The sequence below is a fragment of the Chionomys nivalis genome, chromosome 15 (assembly GCF_950005125.1).
Source record: "Chionomys nivalis chromosome 15, mChiNiv1.1, whole genome shotgun sequence".
NCBI lineage: Eukaryota > Metazoa > Chordata > Mammalia > Rodentia > Cricetidae > Chionomys > Chionomys nivalis.
This window is the reverse complement of record NC_080100.1, coordinates 41,450,920-41,468,925: the sequence shown is the minus strand read 5'-3', so window position 1 is coordinate 41,468,925 and position 18,006 is coordinate 41,450,920. Positions and strand designations below refer to the sequence as shown.

Below are 18,006 nucleotides of genomic sequence, written 5' to 3'. Positions count from 1 at the left end.
ACCATGTTTATCAGACATAAATAATCAATGACAGTTATGAATAGGCCTCCCCAAATCATAAACATTTAAAGCATTTTGAGGGTATTTTTGCAGATTTTGTTTGCTTGTAGTTAATTATATGGTTCTTGACCATGTACTTTGTATATGACAATGTTATGTAGCAATGTCAAATGTCAGTATTTCAAAGATCCAAATATTAATAAACAGTGAAAAGAAGGACTGGCTAGCATAGTATGATGCACTAGCTAAAAGTAGGCAAAAGAGTAATTACACACACACACACAAAAAAACCCTTAGGTTTGGAACTGATGGTGTAGTATTTCACTACACTGAGTATATTTTAAGATTTGAGGCTCTTAACATAATGTACAGCTGCTGTCACTATTTTAAAATCTGAGGCTTTGGATTTAATATGCTAAAAGTTTTGAGCCATATCCTATAGTAAGTAATGATAGAAATGTAAATGTTTGCACAGTATGCTCTATTATTTCCACACGTCTCATAGAAACTATTTACTATTACTTACTGACCCTGGAGACTGCACAAAGCAAGGGTAGATGTCTAAGGGGGTTTCTAAGAAAGTCCTCAAGTGTGTCTCTGAGGATGCCTGTAAGTCACTTGTCATTTATTCTGAGCTGAGTACTCCCAGGACTGGAGATGTGGTTCAGTGACACACTTTTACTGCCCAACATCTATAGACCCTGGGCTGGATTTCCAGCATCAACTTCCTCCCATTTTGTTCTTTCATGATATATTCTGTTCTACATTTAAGAGGAAAGTTTTCTTATGGTTTCAAAATTTATAGCTTTTTTAAAAATTTAGTTGCTACAATGCTACAGAAATCTAAAAGATGAATCAAATTGTGCTATTGCCCAAACATTCAGTGAGATGTTATACTTTCTGTCTTTGTGTACTTAAGAGTTGAGTAAGAAATGACTGTGGCATTTGTAATTTAGACCTAGTTAGATTGGCAGGGTTTTTTCTCTAAAATTTTCAGGTAAAAGAAACATTCCAAACTTTTATAACCAGTTATTGTTTCCTTACCATTTCCTTTCCCCTTAAAAACATGTGCACATTTGGTACCAATTTATCATTTCATTTTCTGTGATGTTAAAAGGTGAAATTTACATTTTAATAAGTCCAAGCCTCTTGAATTTGAAGGTGCTTGGAGTTGAATCCTAGCATTTTTCCCAGTTCAGCTTCTGGTTTTCATCAGGAAGCGTCTGTACTGATCAGGGTACAAATGGCGATTTACAAGCTAGATGCTGTCTCAGTGCTTGGCATCCTGGTGCCTTCACATAAATCTAGAGCAAGTCATGGCACCTGGGCTTCAGGCGCTGTTACCAAGGGACCTTGTGTTCTAGGTTCTTGTCTGGTTTCCGCATGTCTCTGTAAGGAGGTATGATGGCTGCAACACATGAAAACTTCTATGGCAACTTTCTAGCATTTAGTTTAAGTCACTGCAGTTATTTCTTCTCACCTAGACGGGCAGTTCAGACACCTCCGTGTGAGTCTGTATTGTAAAATGGTTTTTTTTTTTTTTTAAAAAATAAAAAGTCAAATGACACCCAGAGGAGATAGGGCAGCAGTCAGTAAATACAAATTTTAGGGACGCTGTCCCTTGGTTTTTGGCATTTTACAACAATGGTACCATTTATGATTTTATTTTATTTTAGCCATGCCCTTTGGGTTCCCGAGATTTTCGAGAAAAACAGTGTGCAGACTTTGACAGTATGCCTTTCCGGGGAAAGCATTATAACTGGAAACCCTATACTGGAGGTAACGTATGACCCGGCAAAGCACTCGTGCTCGAGAGCTTTGCGATATTCACGTGCAGACCTTCATGGACGTGGTAGCTAGAATCAGTGTTTGCAGGTCAAAGCAAGAAAATGCATATGTTATTTTACAAGTCTTATATTTTAGCTTCCCTGTGATAGTTTATATGCAACAGTTTACAAATTATTAAAAATTATATTTTAAAAACTAATTTTCTTTAAAAAGTTTTTAAAAATCCTAAAAAGTATGTAGTCATGTAAAACTCATAAAATATGAGCTCTGCTTGAGACTTTCCTGGGGTAAATTATAATCATTGAATATTTGCAATTATCCCCTTAAAACAAAATATGCCGACATAAATCAACTCAATGAACTCCAAAGAAAAAAAGGAAACCTATTTATTTTTTTTTTCTGAGTCAAAGGCTAGTGATCTTTCTAAAGATCTATTGTTTGATTTGCTTTCAGTTTTTCCTTTTTAGAAGTTATTGTGTGTGCACACATGAACACAGGTTTCCCCAGGACTCTTATGTGGAAGTCAGAGGATAAGTTCCAGAGGTCAGTTTAATCCTTTCACCTTGTCAGGTCCGGGGACTGAACTCAAGTCCAAAGGCTTGGTCGTCAGTATCTGTACCCATTGAGCTAACTTGATGGCCGTATTTTAAATTTTGTTTTGGGTAAGGTTTTTGTTGTTTTGCTTTATTTTTGAGAAATTTTTTTTGCTGTGTAGCGTAGGCTTGCTTTAAATTTACTCTCCTTTTGACTGAGCTTCCTGGGTGCTGGATTTGCAATGTGTACCAACACGCCTGCTATATTAAATGTTTTTCCTTGTCTGAAAGCATTCTTGCTACTTAGTTTGGATAAGTATCAAAGACTAATATTTGCCATTAAAAAGATGAGGTTTTTTCAAAATATAAACTACATTTTGTTGTGTGGAAAATTTTAATGTACCATGAAAAGTACTGTGTTATGTAATTTTGCTTTAAAATTACACAAGAACAGAGTACTATAAAAACTTTTTTGAGCATAAGACCTATGTACTGACTACCAATATTTTACCATTATTATTTTATTATACACATGTATGCTCATCTCTCTAGCCACTTATTAATCATGCTGGTTTTGATGCATTTAAATTAACCTGTAGCCATTTTCTTCTGAATGCTTTGGCATATGTACCATTGGCCATTGTTCAGTTGTTTGCTCATTTTTTCTTTGGCCATAAGAATATGGACAATGAGATGCATATATCTTACCTGTGTTCTCTCTGAATTTTTGGCAACTGCATATATCCATGAAGTCTGAGTGAGATACAGAAAGTCACCATTACTTCCAAAATTACCCTAGTCCTTACTGGTTCAGATCTATAACTGTTTTTCATAGACTAACGGTCTTAAGCAACAGACATTGACTACTCCCGGTTTTGGAAGCTGGAAACCAAAGATCAGGATGTACGCAGGGGTGAATTCTAGAGAATGATCTTTTCTGGGTTGCAGACTACCATCTTCTGTTTGTATCTGCCATGACACAAGAGGGAGAAGCTCCTGGACACTAATTCAATTCATAAGGGCCTAATTTCCAAAGGCGCCCTTATCAAATAACATCATATTGGGCTTCGGCTTTGAACATAGACATTTGTAGAGGACATAAAGCTTAGTCCCAAAACAGTCTTCATAGTTCTTTACATCTGTAGTCAGCTCTCTAAGAGGTAAACATTGTTCATTTTTCTTGCATTCTTTAATTATGCCTGCCCAAGAACTTCATATGTCTTGTCCATTACTGTTTCTGCAAGACTTCCTTCTACCCAGTGCTTTTATATTGATCCATGTTGTGATATGCAGTCGTTTAATCTTTTTATTGCTGAGTGGTATTCTTCTGTAGTAATCACTTTGTTTTGCTTTCTGCTGTATATGGATGCCTGGCTTGGTTTTAGTTTTCATTTGTCATGTGTGAGCAAGCTGGTGTGAATGGTTCTATTCAGGTTTCTTTTTTAATTTTTTTTTCTATTCAGGTCTTTTATGAGCATATGTTTCCCTTTCTCTTGATTGAATGAACAGGGGTGAGATACTATACAATAGCATAGGCTAGACCTGGCTTTTTAAAGCATTGCCTGATGTTTTTAAAAAATGATTGTACCGTCAGGCAGTGGTGGTGTACGCTTTTAATTCCAGCACTTGGGAGACAGAGGCAGGAGGATTTATGTGAGTTCGAGGCCAGCCTGGTCTACAAGAGCTAGTTCCAGGACGGGCTCCAAAGTAACACAGAGAAACCCTGTCTCAAAAAACAAAACAAAACAAACAAACAAACAAAAAATGATTGTACCATAATGCACTCCCACCAACAGTATCTGAGAATTCTATATACTCCAACATCCTAACTAGTATTTGGTGTTTTCCTGGAAGTTAGTTTGAATTTTCAGATGATTGTGTTGAGCATTCTTTCATGTACTTGGCTGTTCATGTGTTGTTGTTGTTTATATATGTTTTACTCAAAATTGTTTTCCTTTTAAAATCAATTTTAATTGTATTAATTTATTTTTTATTGATATCTATTTATACTTATGTGGTGCAGTATGGTTGGTCATTTGGGGAATCTGATGATCATATCAGGATGACAGGAAGCACACACTGTTATTATTTATGTGTTAAGGACCCTCCAACTCTTCTCTAATTATTTTGAGGCATATAACAAGTTGTCATAGACATAGTTGTCTTACAGAGACTAGGAGAACTAATTTCTCCTATTTTGACATCTGTTATCCAACTTTTCTCCATTTCCCTTGCCCCGTAACTTCTATCTTATAGTGACCATTGTTCATTCAGTGTGATCAACTTTTTCTCTTTCACAGATGAATGTGAACATGTGACATTTACCTTTGTCCGCCTGTCTTATTTTACTCCAATATAATGTATTCTAGTTCTACCAGTGTTGTTACAAATGATGTGCTTCATTCTTTCCATAGCTGAATAATATTCCATCAAGTTTACATGCCACACTAAAAACTTCAATCATCTATCAACAAGCATCTTTATTGATTTCATTTGTTCAGTATAGAGAGTAGTGCTGTAATAAGCATATATGCAGGTGTGTTTTTGACCAAGGATCTCAGCTCCTTTTAACATAAACAGTATTAATATTATTGGCTTTCTATCATGGTTCTACTTCTTATTGTTTGAGGCATTTCCATTTTATTTGTCATAATTGCTATATGAATTTACATCCCTAGCCATCATGCCTAAGAGCTCTTTTCTCCACACCATATTAATATTGGTTACTTTTTGCATTTTTAAAGATATCTGCTCCAACTGAGATGAGATAGTATCTGTGTGAAGGTAAGAGATATCTAGCCTTTTGCCCATTTTCAAATCAGTTTATTTGACCATTTGTTTTGTTTTTGTTTGTAATAGGGTCTTTCTTTGTAACTCAGGCTGAGCACAAACTCATGATCCTCCTACCTCACTCTCAAAAGTACTGGAATATCATTGCATGCTGCCACACACACCTTGTTATTTTATTATTGTATTTTTTGCTTATTTTATTATTATACTTTTTGCAGCAAGGTCTTGTTTTGTAGCCTACAGGCCTACACCATATAATTTAAATGTATCCCCCCTTCTCTCTCTCTCTCTCTCTCTCTCTCTGAGTGTGTGTGTGTGTGTGTGTGTGTGTGTAGGAAAGATAATAAGAGTGCAGAGAAACACTATGGTAATTATGATTGCATTTTCTCACCAAATGTATATTAGTGGTATAAAGTGCTACTTTTCTGTCTTGATTTTATCTATCCCAATATTAGTTAATTTACCGATCAGTTTTAATAGATTTTGTTGGTCTATCCTTGAGAATGTTCCCTATGCTATAAAGATGTGTATTTCCTAGGTATTGATGAAATGTTCTGTGGATGTCTATCAGGTCCATTTGTTGTATTGTGGAATTGGATGCTATAGACTGGATATATTTATTTATTTATTATTGTTATTTCCTCTTATTTGATGGTCTATTCATTAGAACTATATAGTGACCATGATTCCTTTTATAGGTTTTAAATTAAAGTCTGTTTGCTGATGAAAATATAGCTACTTCTGTTCACTTTTGGTTTCTGTTTGTATGAAGTCTCTCTTTTTAGCTTTTTATGTACATCTGTATGTATCATTACTAGTGAAGGGAGTTTCTTGTAAGGAGAATATTGACAAGTCTTTTTAAAAATCTACTTAACTACATTAAGTCTTTTTATTGCAGATATTAGTCAATTCAAGGTCATTTTTGATAAGGACTTGATTCAGTCATTTTGTCAATTACCTTGTGATCTGATGGCATATCCTTACTTCTTATACTCTTTAGCCTTGTGGTCTGGTGGTTTTTCACAGTGATAAAATTTGATTCATCTCCCTTACCAGTGAGTTTTATTCTTTCATATATTTTCATGATGACACCTATCTCTTTTGCCTCTACATTTAGGGAATCCTTGAGAGTTTCTATTATTTAGTCACATTAGGATCAGTGAATCCCCTGTATTCCCCATGAGCGCTCTGTGTGTGTGTAAAACTGGTCTGTTTTCTGCAATTATTGGATACAGTGTTCTCGTACATATCCGTGAGAGCAGCCTGCTTGAGAGTGGAATGTAATCGTTTGTATTCTTTCTAAATTTTTTTTCTGCTCTCGTTGTACCTGCTGTAGGCAGAAGTATGTTCAGTCTGTGCTGATTATATGGCTCAGCTTCCTCTTGTTTTTGAATATATTTCCTTAGGTTTATATACATATAAGATTGTCTCAGAAATATTTGAAATTACTCAGAGATTTAATGTTTGCTATTTTTATAGCTGTTGCATAGAGCATTAGCTCTAAATTTGTAATGAGCTATAATTTAAGCTAATTGGATGATAAGGTCTTTAACTAAAGAGTCATCTCCAGTCCCCTCTTTGTAAAGTTACTTACTATCAGTATGCGTGTATATGTATGTGAAAGTGCTGTTATGTGCATGCATTGGCTTTTGTGTGGAGGTCAGAGGACAAATATGTGGGAGTCAGTTCTCTTTTTCCACTCTGAATTCCAGGGGTAAAATTCAGGTCACAAGGAAAGAAGCACCTTTATTCATCGAGCCATCTTATTGGCCCCTTGGGTCTTTCTTTCATGAATAATTATGCCCTTTTCCATTAGCTTCCTTGAGGAATAATTGATAAATTGTACATAGGCTAAGATGATGTTTTTATGCACGTGTACGATGTAAAATAGTTCTAAGTGAACTAGCTATCACTGATTCACATGGGTCTCTGATGTGGCATCCCCTCTGTGTGCTGTGAATGTGCTTTATTCCCATTGGTTAGTAATGAAGCTCTTTTAGTCAATGGCTTAATAGAGTAAAGCAGGCGGAAAGTCCAAACAGAGATATAGAGAGAAAGTAGGCGGAGTCAGACAGATGCCATGTAGCTTCCAGAAGGAGTGAGACGCCAGATCCTTACCAGTAGGCCACAGCCTGGTGCCCATACACAGAGTAATAGAAATGGGTTAATTTAAGATGTAAGAGTTAGTTAATAAGAAGACCAAGCAGTGTTATAATTACTACAGCTTCTGTTTGATTATTCAGGTCTGGGCAGCCGTGAACCAACAGGCAGTCTCTGCCTACAGTTCTTCCTTTTTATGTGTGGAGAAGGCCTAAGACCTGAATCAAATTTTACGTGTATGGAACAAATTTCAAGTATTCATACATTGCTATTAACTACAATATTTCCAGAATTTCTCTTAAATTTTTAATTTTTTACCCTTTGACAAAAATTTTTTCCATCTTAGCGAGTTTCTGATAACCATCTTTCTCCCTTCTGCTTTTCTAAGCTTGACCTTTTTAGATCCTACTTAGGTAGAATCACACAAGATGTTTTGTAAGTTTTTCTATTGTCTCAAATGTTAGGAATTATTTCTTTAAGAAGGCTGAATTTCAGGTATTCTTGTATTATACATGTTCATGTCTAAAATATATTGTGTCTGTTTGTGTATCTCACCATTTCTGTATCTATTCACCTGTTGAGAGACACTAGGGTTCTCTTTATATTATGGCTTTTGTGAAATAATACAGCAGTGAAAATGAGAATGTAGTGAAAGCTTTGAGATAGCAATTTTATATTCTTTGGAGATTTACCCAAAAGCCAAAGTGCTAGGATGTAATGTAGTGTTGCCTTTAATCTTTGAAGAACCTCTATAATGTTTTCCTTTATGCCACTACTAATTTGCGCTCCTGGCAATGATGTAGAAAGACTCCCTTTTTCTCAAAATTCTTGCCACCACCTCTTATTCTGTGACTTTCAACCAATAGGTTTCTGGTAGTTGTGAGGTAAGAGCTCACTGTGGTTTTGGCAAGTGTTTTCTAGTGCTTAGTGAAAAAAAAAAAAAAAAACCCCACACTTTCCCAAATACCTATGAGCCGTATATATTTATTCTTGAGGGAAAGGTGTCTATTTTATTTAATTGAGATCAATTTTTAACTAGGTTATTTCTTGTTTTTGCTAAATTTTCCTTGTTCCTTATAAATTCTGGGTATTGACCCTTAATGCATGCATGCCTTGCGTATACTTTTTAGCATTCCACAAATTATCTTTTCATTTAGGGGATTACTTTCTCAGTTTTAAAAAGTGTTTTACTTTTATATGGCCCCAATTGTTTATTCTGGCATCTCTGCTTATGTTATAGGTGTCATTTCCAAAAATCTACTGCCAAAGCCAATGTCATGGAATGTTATTCTTGTTCTCTTCTGGTTGTTTTATAGCTCTGGCTCTCCTCTGTAAGTCTTTAATCCATTTTGGGAATTCTGTGTGTGGTGTCTGATAAGGCTATGATTTCAGTTTTTTCCACATGAATTTCTGATTTTTTTTAACCACAACTTATTTAAGAGATTATCCTTATGCATTCTTGTCAAATGTATTGAAGATCACTTACTTTGTATGCATGGGTTTATTTCACAGACTTCTGTTATGTTTTATCGTTGCATTGCCTGTTTTAGAAATCACCACTCGATTCTGATTTCTTCAGTTCTGAAATACAGTGTGAAATCAAGAAGTATGATTCTCCCAGCTTTATTCTTGCTCAAGATTTCTGTGGCTATTCATTGTCTTTTCTGATTCTGTAAGAATTCTGGGAATGATTTTTCTGTTTTTTTGCTTATTATCTCTAACAGGATTTTTGTGCAGAGTCTAGGGTTCTCTAATCACAGTGGGAGCAATCACTTTTCTTACTGTGCAGTTAGGATGCCTTTTGCCTCCTTTTCTTTCTAGGCTCGTATTTCTAAGACTGTGTTCATGCGAGGTGATGAGAATGGGCACCTCTTTTCCTCCATCAGTTAGAGGGAAGGCCTTTAACTTTTCTCAGTTGTGGGGTATGTTAGCTATGGATTTATCAGGATGGCCTTTAATGTGTTAAAATGTTTTCCTTCTGTTCCTAATTAATTGAGAGTTTTCATATTGAAAAGTTGGTTGCATTTTGACAATTTTTTCTGTATTGATTTAGATGATCATTTGAGGTTTCTGTCCTTTGTTTTTAAATATTGATGTTATAGATTTATTGACTCGTATATCTTGGACCATACTTTTTTCCCTGGCATAAGTCCTACTTAATCATGGTTGCTAGAAGAGGATGCTAGATGTTATTCTAATCTTAAATTTATTGATTTTTTTGTATTCTAACCTATTTTGTACTCTAAAGAATATTTTGCACACACTTCAAAAAATACCTTTTAATATAGTTGAATGAAGTGTGCTGTGTCTATTTTGTCTACAATAAGCTCAACTCCAACATTTCTGCATTGCTTTTCTGTCTAGATGATTTACCCATTGTTAAAAGTGGAATATCAAAATTCCCTTTTATTGTCTTAATGTATATTTCTCCTTTTAGATCTGTTGACATTTGTTTTATGTGTATTGGTGCTCCAATGGTGAATGTATATGTATTTGCAAATGTAATTTGCAATTGCTTAATTAACTGCTGTATTGTTTTATAATCTCTTTCTTTGTTACTTTGTTTTTTCACTCAGTGTCCTTTTTTCTGATATAGTTCCTACTGCTGTCTTTTAATTTCTACTTGCATGGAATTTTTTCATGTTTTCTCTTACAGTTTATGTGTTTCTAAATCTGAAGTGGCTTATATGTACACAGTATATAGACTTGAGTCTTTTTAAATTTTTCTTAAATTCATTCAGTGTCCCCTGCATCTTTTAATTAATGAATTTAAGCACCTTTAAAATTAAAATAAGTGTTTATAACAAAGACCTTCTATTACCATTTGTCAGCTATTTTGACTGTTTTATAGATTCTTTTAATCCCATTTGCATTTCTCTTCTGTATATTTACTAAAATTTTGCTTTGTGGGTTTTCATGAGGATTACATGAAATATTTTATTATTATAGTGATGTATTTTAAGTTGACAATAATCTAAATTTGATCGCATAGAGAATTTATACACTTTAACTCCCTTGACTTCTGTTTATAATGCCACATTTTACAACATTTACACATTTTATGTGTATGTGTATGTCTGTGTGTGTGGTGTGTGTGTGTTTGTGTAAGTTTTTTGTTGCTGTGACAAAATACTCCATAAGACAAGGATTTATTTTGGTTGACAGTTTGAGGAAAGCCTATTGGCAGGATCATGTGGCATCTGGCCACATTTTGTCCTTAGGCAGTAGAGAGATGTGTTAATCAGTGTTCTGTTGCTGTTAGGAGACACCATGACCAAGGTGACTTTTATAAAAGAAGGCATTTAAATGGAGGCTTGCTCACACTTTCAGAGGTTTATTCCATTATCAGCATGGTGGGGAGCGTGGCAGACGGGTGCTGGAGTAGTAACTGAGAGTTACATCCTGATCCATAGGCAGAGAGAGAATGGGTCTGGCGTGGCCTTTGAAACCTCAAAACCCACCCCCAATGACACACTTTCTTCAACAAGGCCACATCCACTTCCTGATGACTAAGCATTTAAATATATGAGCCTTTGGGGCCATTCTTATTCAAACCCCCCCCAGGAGAAATGAATGTTCATGATCAGCTGGCTTTCTCCATGTCTTCTGTCTCGTACTTTGACTCATTTGATGATGCTGTCCATATTCAGTTTGGGCCTGCCCTGCTCAGTTAAACGTTTCCAGAAACGCTTTCATAGATAACCCAAGAGGCATACTTCCATGATGATTCTAATCCAGCAAAGTAAACAATAGAGATTAACCACCACAGTATCTATTAACAAATGATAGTTATAGATGGTTTAAATATTTTTGCCTGTTTTCCATTATTTCAGAATTATGGGTGGTTACATGCTGCCATAGTGGTATTAATATTATTCTGAATTCAATAGAATACTTACCTTTAGCTGTAATTTTTGTACTTTGATGTTACTAATTAGGATCTCTTTATTTCATTTTGAAGAACTACCTTTGGCATTTTTTTCCCCTGTGATTCCTCTTGTGATTATGAAGTCCCTCAGTTCTTACACACCTTGTAAAGTCTCGATCGCACTTACATTTCTGAAGAAGAGATTATCAGATAAAATATGCATGGATAGCAGTGTTTTCATTTCAACACTCTGGATCTATCACCTTGCTCTCACATACTTGTTCATAGGAATGCATAGAAAGACCTATGGCGTTCCCTTGTATGTTATAAAACCTCCTCTTGCTGCTTTCAGCACTTTTTTCTTTGACTTTTGGTAGCCCTTTTGTTTTTGTGGTACCAGGGATTTCATTCAGTACCTAACATATACTAGGCAAACACACTATCACTGAGCTACATCCAAAGCCTGATAATAATTTATCTCTGTGAAATCTTTGGTTGAACCTTGTTGGAGAACTTCATGTATTTTACCTGAATGTCCATCTCAGTTTCCTTCCTGTGTTTCTCATCCATGTTGCAAATTTCCCTCTATACTGCTATCATTCTTATCTTACATCCTGAATTATTTTCTTTACTCGTCTGTTTGCTTGTTTTCTTGAAGTCATTTATTACTTTTAGAAGTAGTTTTGACTTTTTCCTTGGACTGGCATGTCTATGTTTCAGTACCATTAGATTTAGTAATTAAAGTTTGTGATCCTCTTAGAGGTGTCATGCCATGCTTGCTCGTGGTTCTTCTGTTTCTGTGTTGTAATTTGACTATCTGTTTGGATATCTCTGATTTATTTAGTTATTATTTTAGTGAATAATCCCCAATGTGACTAATAGAGAAGAAAACAAACCTCTTTGGCTTGGGGCTTCTGGTTCTGCTTCTCCTACTTAGGATAAGGTAGTTTGCTAGTCCCCAACCCCACACCCACCCTGCCTACCTGTTTCTCTTCACTTTCAGCTGACTTATCCTCCCTTTGTGATTCTCAGTGGTCTTCCAATTATTCCATCTTGGAGACAGAGATTATCTATTTTTCCCTCTGACTCTTCTCATCCATTGTGCCACACGGAGGCTGCTTCTGCTTCACCATCTTCAGGTACTAACCATAGTATAGAGAACAGTTTGGTACCTCTAAAGAACCAGAAGCATTTAACTTGAAGAGAAGCTGTGCTTTCATCTTGACTTAAAAAAAAAATCTAACAACATTGGTGCATCCTTATCATAGAGCAGTGATCTTATTAGTGGAATGTGCTTTAATTTATTACTGAGCCTATCATGCACTTTGCTTTCTTCCTTTACTTACTTTCACCCTTTGGAAACCTTGTTTCTAAGAACTTTATTGAAACCCCGGAATATAATTTTAATTGTGTGCTTTATTTTCTTTGTTAGAAGCAATGGTCTTTACTTCAAAAAGAAGTTTGTCAACCTAACTAGAATAAAACCAGTGTTTTAAACATTGTGAAATAAAGCTATAAAAATACTTTAACTTGTAACCTTAATCAGTAATCACTTATTTATACAGTTTTTACATGTGCTATTTCTATTCCAGTAAAACTACATTTATATCTGTTTTTTCAATATATTATAAAATTATGATACAATGATTGCTGATTTTTGTTTATTTTTCCACATTAACCATAAAAATAAATATGTCTGGGCCATCAAGATAACTCCGTTGCCAAGCCAGATGACCTGAGTTTTATCCCTGGGACCCACATGGTAAAAAGAGAGAAATGATTTTCATGAGTTGTCCTCTGACAACTACACTCAAACACACTGTGGCATATGTGCCCCATACACATACGTGCACACATACATTTCTAAGTTGCTAAAATCACCATTATTATGTTTTTCACAAAACATACTACATATTATTTTAATTACTAAAATCTAATAGTTCTCATTATCTTCCTTTATTAATCTAATAAAATTGCATAAATGTAATGCCATTGTTAATTTTATCACTGTTTTGCTGATCTCACATCTTTATTCTCTAGCCGCTTTGAGTACGATTTTTTTAAGACATGTACAGATTTAGTTTTGTTTTAATAATGAGTATCCCTGGTTGATTGACAGCAGAGTTTTTGTATGGGATTTGACAGAATATATAACAGAATTCTTATTGGTTCTAAAAGTTATTGTTCATATCTCCTAAAATTTTATGTCCTTAGCTCTTTTTTTTAAAAAAAAAAAAAAAAAAAAACACTTCCCTTTTCACATTTAAAAAAAATTCAGTGACTTTCACTGTGATTCACTTGACCTAAGATTTATTGTAATATATAGTGGATGCACTTGAAAGGCTTAAAACACAAGGCTATTCAGCAGGTACTTCTTTATGCTGTGTATAGTCTATACACTTTTTTAAAAGTGTAGAAGTCTATACACTAAAGTGTACACTCTGGGCCAGTGTATACATGAAATGTAGATTTCATAAGAATGTCATTAGATCACTCTTTCTTAGGAGAACAGCTCCACTTTTTTCACTTATGTTTTGTTTGTCTAGGTGGGGTCAAACCTTGTGCATTAAACTGCCTGGCTGAAGGCTACAATTTCTACACTGAGCGGGCCCCTGCGGTCATAGATGGAACCCAGTGCAATGCTGACTCACTGGATATCTGTATCAACGGAGAATGCAAGGTGGCTCAGATTTGACTTCTCATTGTTGGCATCTTTAAGAACTTTGTTTTTTCCCCAAATAGTAGCTTATCTTGGGCTTTATGTTCAATTTTTTTGTTGTTGTTGTTTTGTTTTGTTTGAGACAGAGTTGCCCTGACTGACCTGGAACTTGCTTTGTAGACCAGGCTGGCCTCAAATTCACAGAGATCTACCTGTCTCTCTCTTCAAGTGCTGGGATTAAAGGCATCCACCAACACTGCCTGGCCTTATGTTCAATTTTTTAAAGCTACATTTTAAATAAATTCAATTCTAACGAAGAACAACAATACAGCGCACACACACACACACACACAGAGAGAGAGAGAGAGAGAGAGAGAGAGAGAGAGAGAGAGAGAGAGAGAGAGAGAATAACCCATTCACATATTGCAGAACCATGCAAAAGGTGATTTTTTTTCTGGAATTTTAATTGCATTTATAATAATTGCCAACGGTATTCATTTTTTTGGTCTTTAATTTACATTATCCTCCCCTTCTGTTGATAAAAAATATAATAGAAAAGAAAGGGAATAAGAATTTAACTCTTCTTCATGTGGCTACCATGTGTTCGTACTAGAAGACTTTATATATTTCATAGTATAATTTTTTCAGAAAGTGTGAAATAGCTATGTTCCACCTACTTTATCTTCTTTTGAAGCATTATGATGGTTTTCATTATACGGTCAGTCTTATTAAAGCATTTACTTTAGCATTAGCCAGACGACTTGGAAAGGGTCAGATCAAATCCATGGATCTTATCATAATAAGAAAAGCCACAAAACCACTGTTCTCATAACTTGTTTTGCTTGTTTTACTCTGAAAAGAGGCACATTACTAAGTGATGCAAACTGAGAAAGAAGAGCTAAAACCAGTGTTTTGCTTAACTTCATAATTTCCCAGTCCCTTTTGATAAAATGTCTCTAGATCTGATGATACAGTTAACGCATACACATGTATGTGAATGTGTATATCTGCATGCATTTGTGTGTAAGAGTGTGTGTGCATGTAAAGAAAAAAGAGAGATGTATTTACTTACGTATATTTGTATAGGTACTTTATCATCTTAAAGTTAAATATATTTTCTAACAGTTTTTAGATAACAAATATACCTATAATTTTATTTTAAAATTGTTTTAGTGCCAATGGCTAAATTGCATATGTACAAATCAAGACACCAAAATGTATGCCATATATATGTTAAAAACCCTTATTTTTGTAATTAAATACAAAATTGAAAGGTGAAATTTTAGCTTTTTAAATTTCATGCTTACGTTTCCTTTTGTTTATGCCAATTTGATTCCTAAACAAGAAACAGATATTTCTTTTTTTAAAAATCTTACTCAGGTATGAACTTCATAATTAGCATCTAGCACTAAAAATTGCCTGAAAGAGGCCATGGTTTAGGAATGGCAGACAGTAGGGCTCAGTGGGACCCTCTGTTACATCCCTGCAGAGGATGAGCTCATGTAACTCTCTCTATTAGATCCTTGCAGAGGATGAGCTCATGGGACCCTCTGTTAAATCTCTGCAGAGGATGAGCTCAGTGGGACCCTCTGTTAGAGCTCTGTAGAGGATGAGCTCATGGGGTCCTCTCTATTAGATCCCTGCAAAGGATGAGCTCATGGGGTCCTCTCTGTTACATCCCTACAGAGGATGAGCTCATGGGGTCCTCTCTATGAGATCCCTGCAGAGGATGAGCTCATGGGGTCCTCTCTATTAGATCCCTGCAGAGGATGAGCTCATGGGGTCCTCTCTATTAGATCCCTGCAGAGGATGAGCTCAGTGGGACCCTCTGTTAGAACTCTACAGAGATCCATGAATCATCTTTTCTAGTTCTTGAATTTCTAGACTGGGGTTGAAAGAAAGAGTTAGTCCATTACTAATAAATTATAATATTTTAAAGGATTAGAACATTGTATCAATCAAAGAGAGATCTAGGTTAGAAACAGTCATGTTTCTAGATAATCAATTTTCTTTTTTGTTTAGGTATTTAGAAATGTTAGCTGTACTTACTAGAGAATGACATTATATGGGAAAGTATTTCCTATTTTGATTTCCTTTACTGGAAATACAAGTAAATAATTAAGTTATATGTATTTATTAGTTATAATTCCAAAAATTTCCCCTTTTGACACACTGAATATTCTTTATTTTCAGCATGTAGGTTGTGATAATATTTTGGGATCTGATGCTAGGGAAGATAGGTGCCGAGTCTGTGGTGGGGATGGAAGCACCTGTGATGCCATTGAAGGGTTCTTCAATGACTCATTGCCCAGAGGAGGTGAGTATGGAGACAACTCTTCCTCTGGTGAACTGCAGTAGTAAAGACTCTTGCTTTCCCTTTCCTACCTGCTGAAAACTTCTTGATGTGGGCCAGCAGTGTCCTCTCCCCAGACAGTGGTCCTTTCAGTCTCTTACACGTTAAATGGAGCTTCATGAAGATGTTTAAAGAATGTTCTTTTTATTTCAGTTAGCCTTTCTGTGAGGAAGGTTTAAGGACTGAAAATAAGCTTTTGTTCATGCTAGGCAAATGTTCTGTCACTGAGCCACACTTCCAGCCCTCTCACTTAAATTACCCTCTTTGATTCTGAATGCCCAGGCAGAAGTGATCCTATTCTTACAGCCTCATTTGGGTAGCTATGACTGTAGATGACACTTAACACTTCCAACTCACCATCTTTCTTTAAACTGTGATAACCCAGAGAGCACTGGTGCGAGAAGAACATGTTGAAAAAAGAAATACGGAACAATTACCGCACATGTTAAGGCTGTAAAATATCTCGAGATGATTGTAGAAAAAATTAGACAGATGCAGGCAGATCTCTGAGTCCATGGCTAGCCTGGTCTACATAGTTCCAGGCCAACCAAGGGCTACATAGTCATACTTTATCTCAATCTCCCTTCCATCCCCGAATTAAACATTTTTCTCTTCATAGACCCAATGGGAATTTGTTTTTCCTTTGCAATTATGAAGTACAAAGTCAAAGAAGAAACGAAAGAATAAAAATCATTGCTAATATTAAATGGCTGCTAAGCACTCATTTTCTAGGTAGCTGCTTATTGCTGGCAATCCTCTGTATTCCAGGTTATATGGAAGTGGTGCAGATACCAAGAGGCTCTGTTCATATTGAAGTAAGAGAGGTTTCCATGTCAAAAAATTACATTGGTAAGTTGTTTTGCTAGATTTTTTAAAATTAATGATGTGAAAGATCTAATACTGAAAGAAAGATGTTTCAAGATGCATCCATATACATACAAATAGTAACCAGAAAAATTAGAAGCTTATAGTTTATACTTCAATATGTTATATTTTATTTTTAACTCAATATTGAGTATATCTTGCATAGAACAGAATGTATAATTATAACTATATAATTTGATTATTATTAATGATCATATAAACGCTACAACCAAAGTAGAAAACATTTCTCTGATTCTAAAATTCATACCCTTTTACAGTTAAATTCCCTTCACTCCTCTTGAGAGTTTAATTCTATTAGTCCTAACCCTGGTCTCAGGCAAACATTGATCTATTTTTAATTTAATTTTTATTTTCATATATGTATGGTATGCATGTGTTTATATGCGTGTTATAATATAATTTTATAATGTTAATATGATACTTGTTCAGTGGTAGATGGGTATTTGAGACATATGTATATAGTCTTTTACTATTACAAAGAAAGCTTCTGTGTCGTGTGTGTGTGTGTGTGTGTGTGCAGGTACATGTCATTATCTCAAAGATACAACTACACTTCATGTTCATTGCAGAATTATCCACAATAGCCTGAGACCTAAATCCAGGTCCTCTGCAAGAACAGTCCATGCTTTTAACCATTGAGCTATCTCCCTTTGTTTAATTTTTAAGGCTCAGGTCTCAGCACCCGTGTTGGGCAGCTAACTCCTGCCTGTATCTCCAATTCCACGGACTCTGACACCTTCTTCTTGAGTCTGGGGGGTACTGCTCTACATTCACAGATCCATAGATAATTTACATACACATAATGAAAAATGGAAAAGAACAATATGGCTGTTAAACCAAGACCTGAACAATGACAACAGCTGCTGACATGCCAACGTAGATGGAATAAATCACCTAAGGTTTGGTTTAATCTTAAGAAAAGCTGCTCCGCTAACACAAATAACTCCAATTAGACCAGATTAGACCAAATTAAAATGCCCACGTTTAATAAATGCAGCACTCTTGGGTGGACAGAGACAGCATTGTGGGA

General features: G+C 35.4%; 1 protein-coding gene across 1 annotated transcript in view; it reads left to right on the top strand.

Moving 5' to 3' along the window:
* Adamts6 (ADAM metallopeptidase with thrombospondin type 1 motif 6) overlaps positions 1 to 18,006 on the top strand; it is a 195,745-nt gene that overhangs the window by 111,952 nt on the left and 65,787 nt on the right. The window contains exons 14-17 of the mRNA XM_057789774.1: positions 1,677 to 1,779; positions 13,626 to 13,759; positions 15,932 to 16,055; positions 16,860 to 16,940. Coding sequence (XP_057645757.1) covers positions 1,677 to 1,779; positions 13,626 to 13,759; positions 15,932 to 16,055; positions 16,860 to 16,940 — 442 coding nt within the window. The remainder of the gene's footprint in view (positions 1 to 1,676; positions 1,780 to 13,625; positions 13,760 to 15,931; positions 16,056 to 16,859; positions 16,941 to 18,006) is intronic.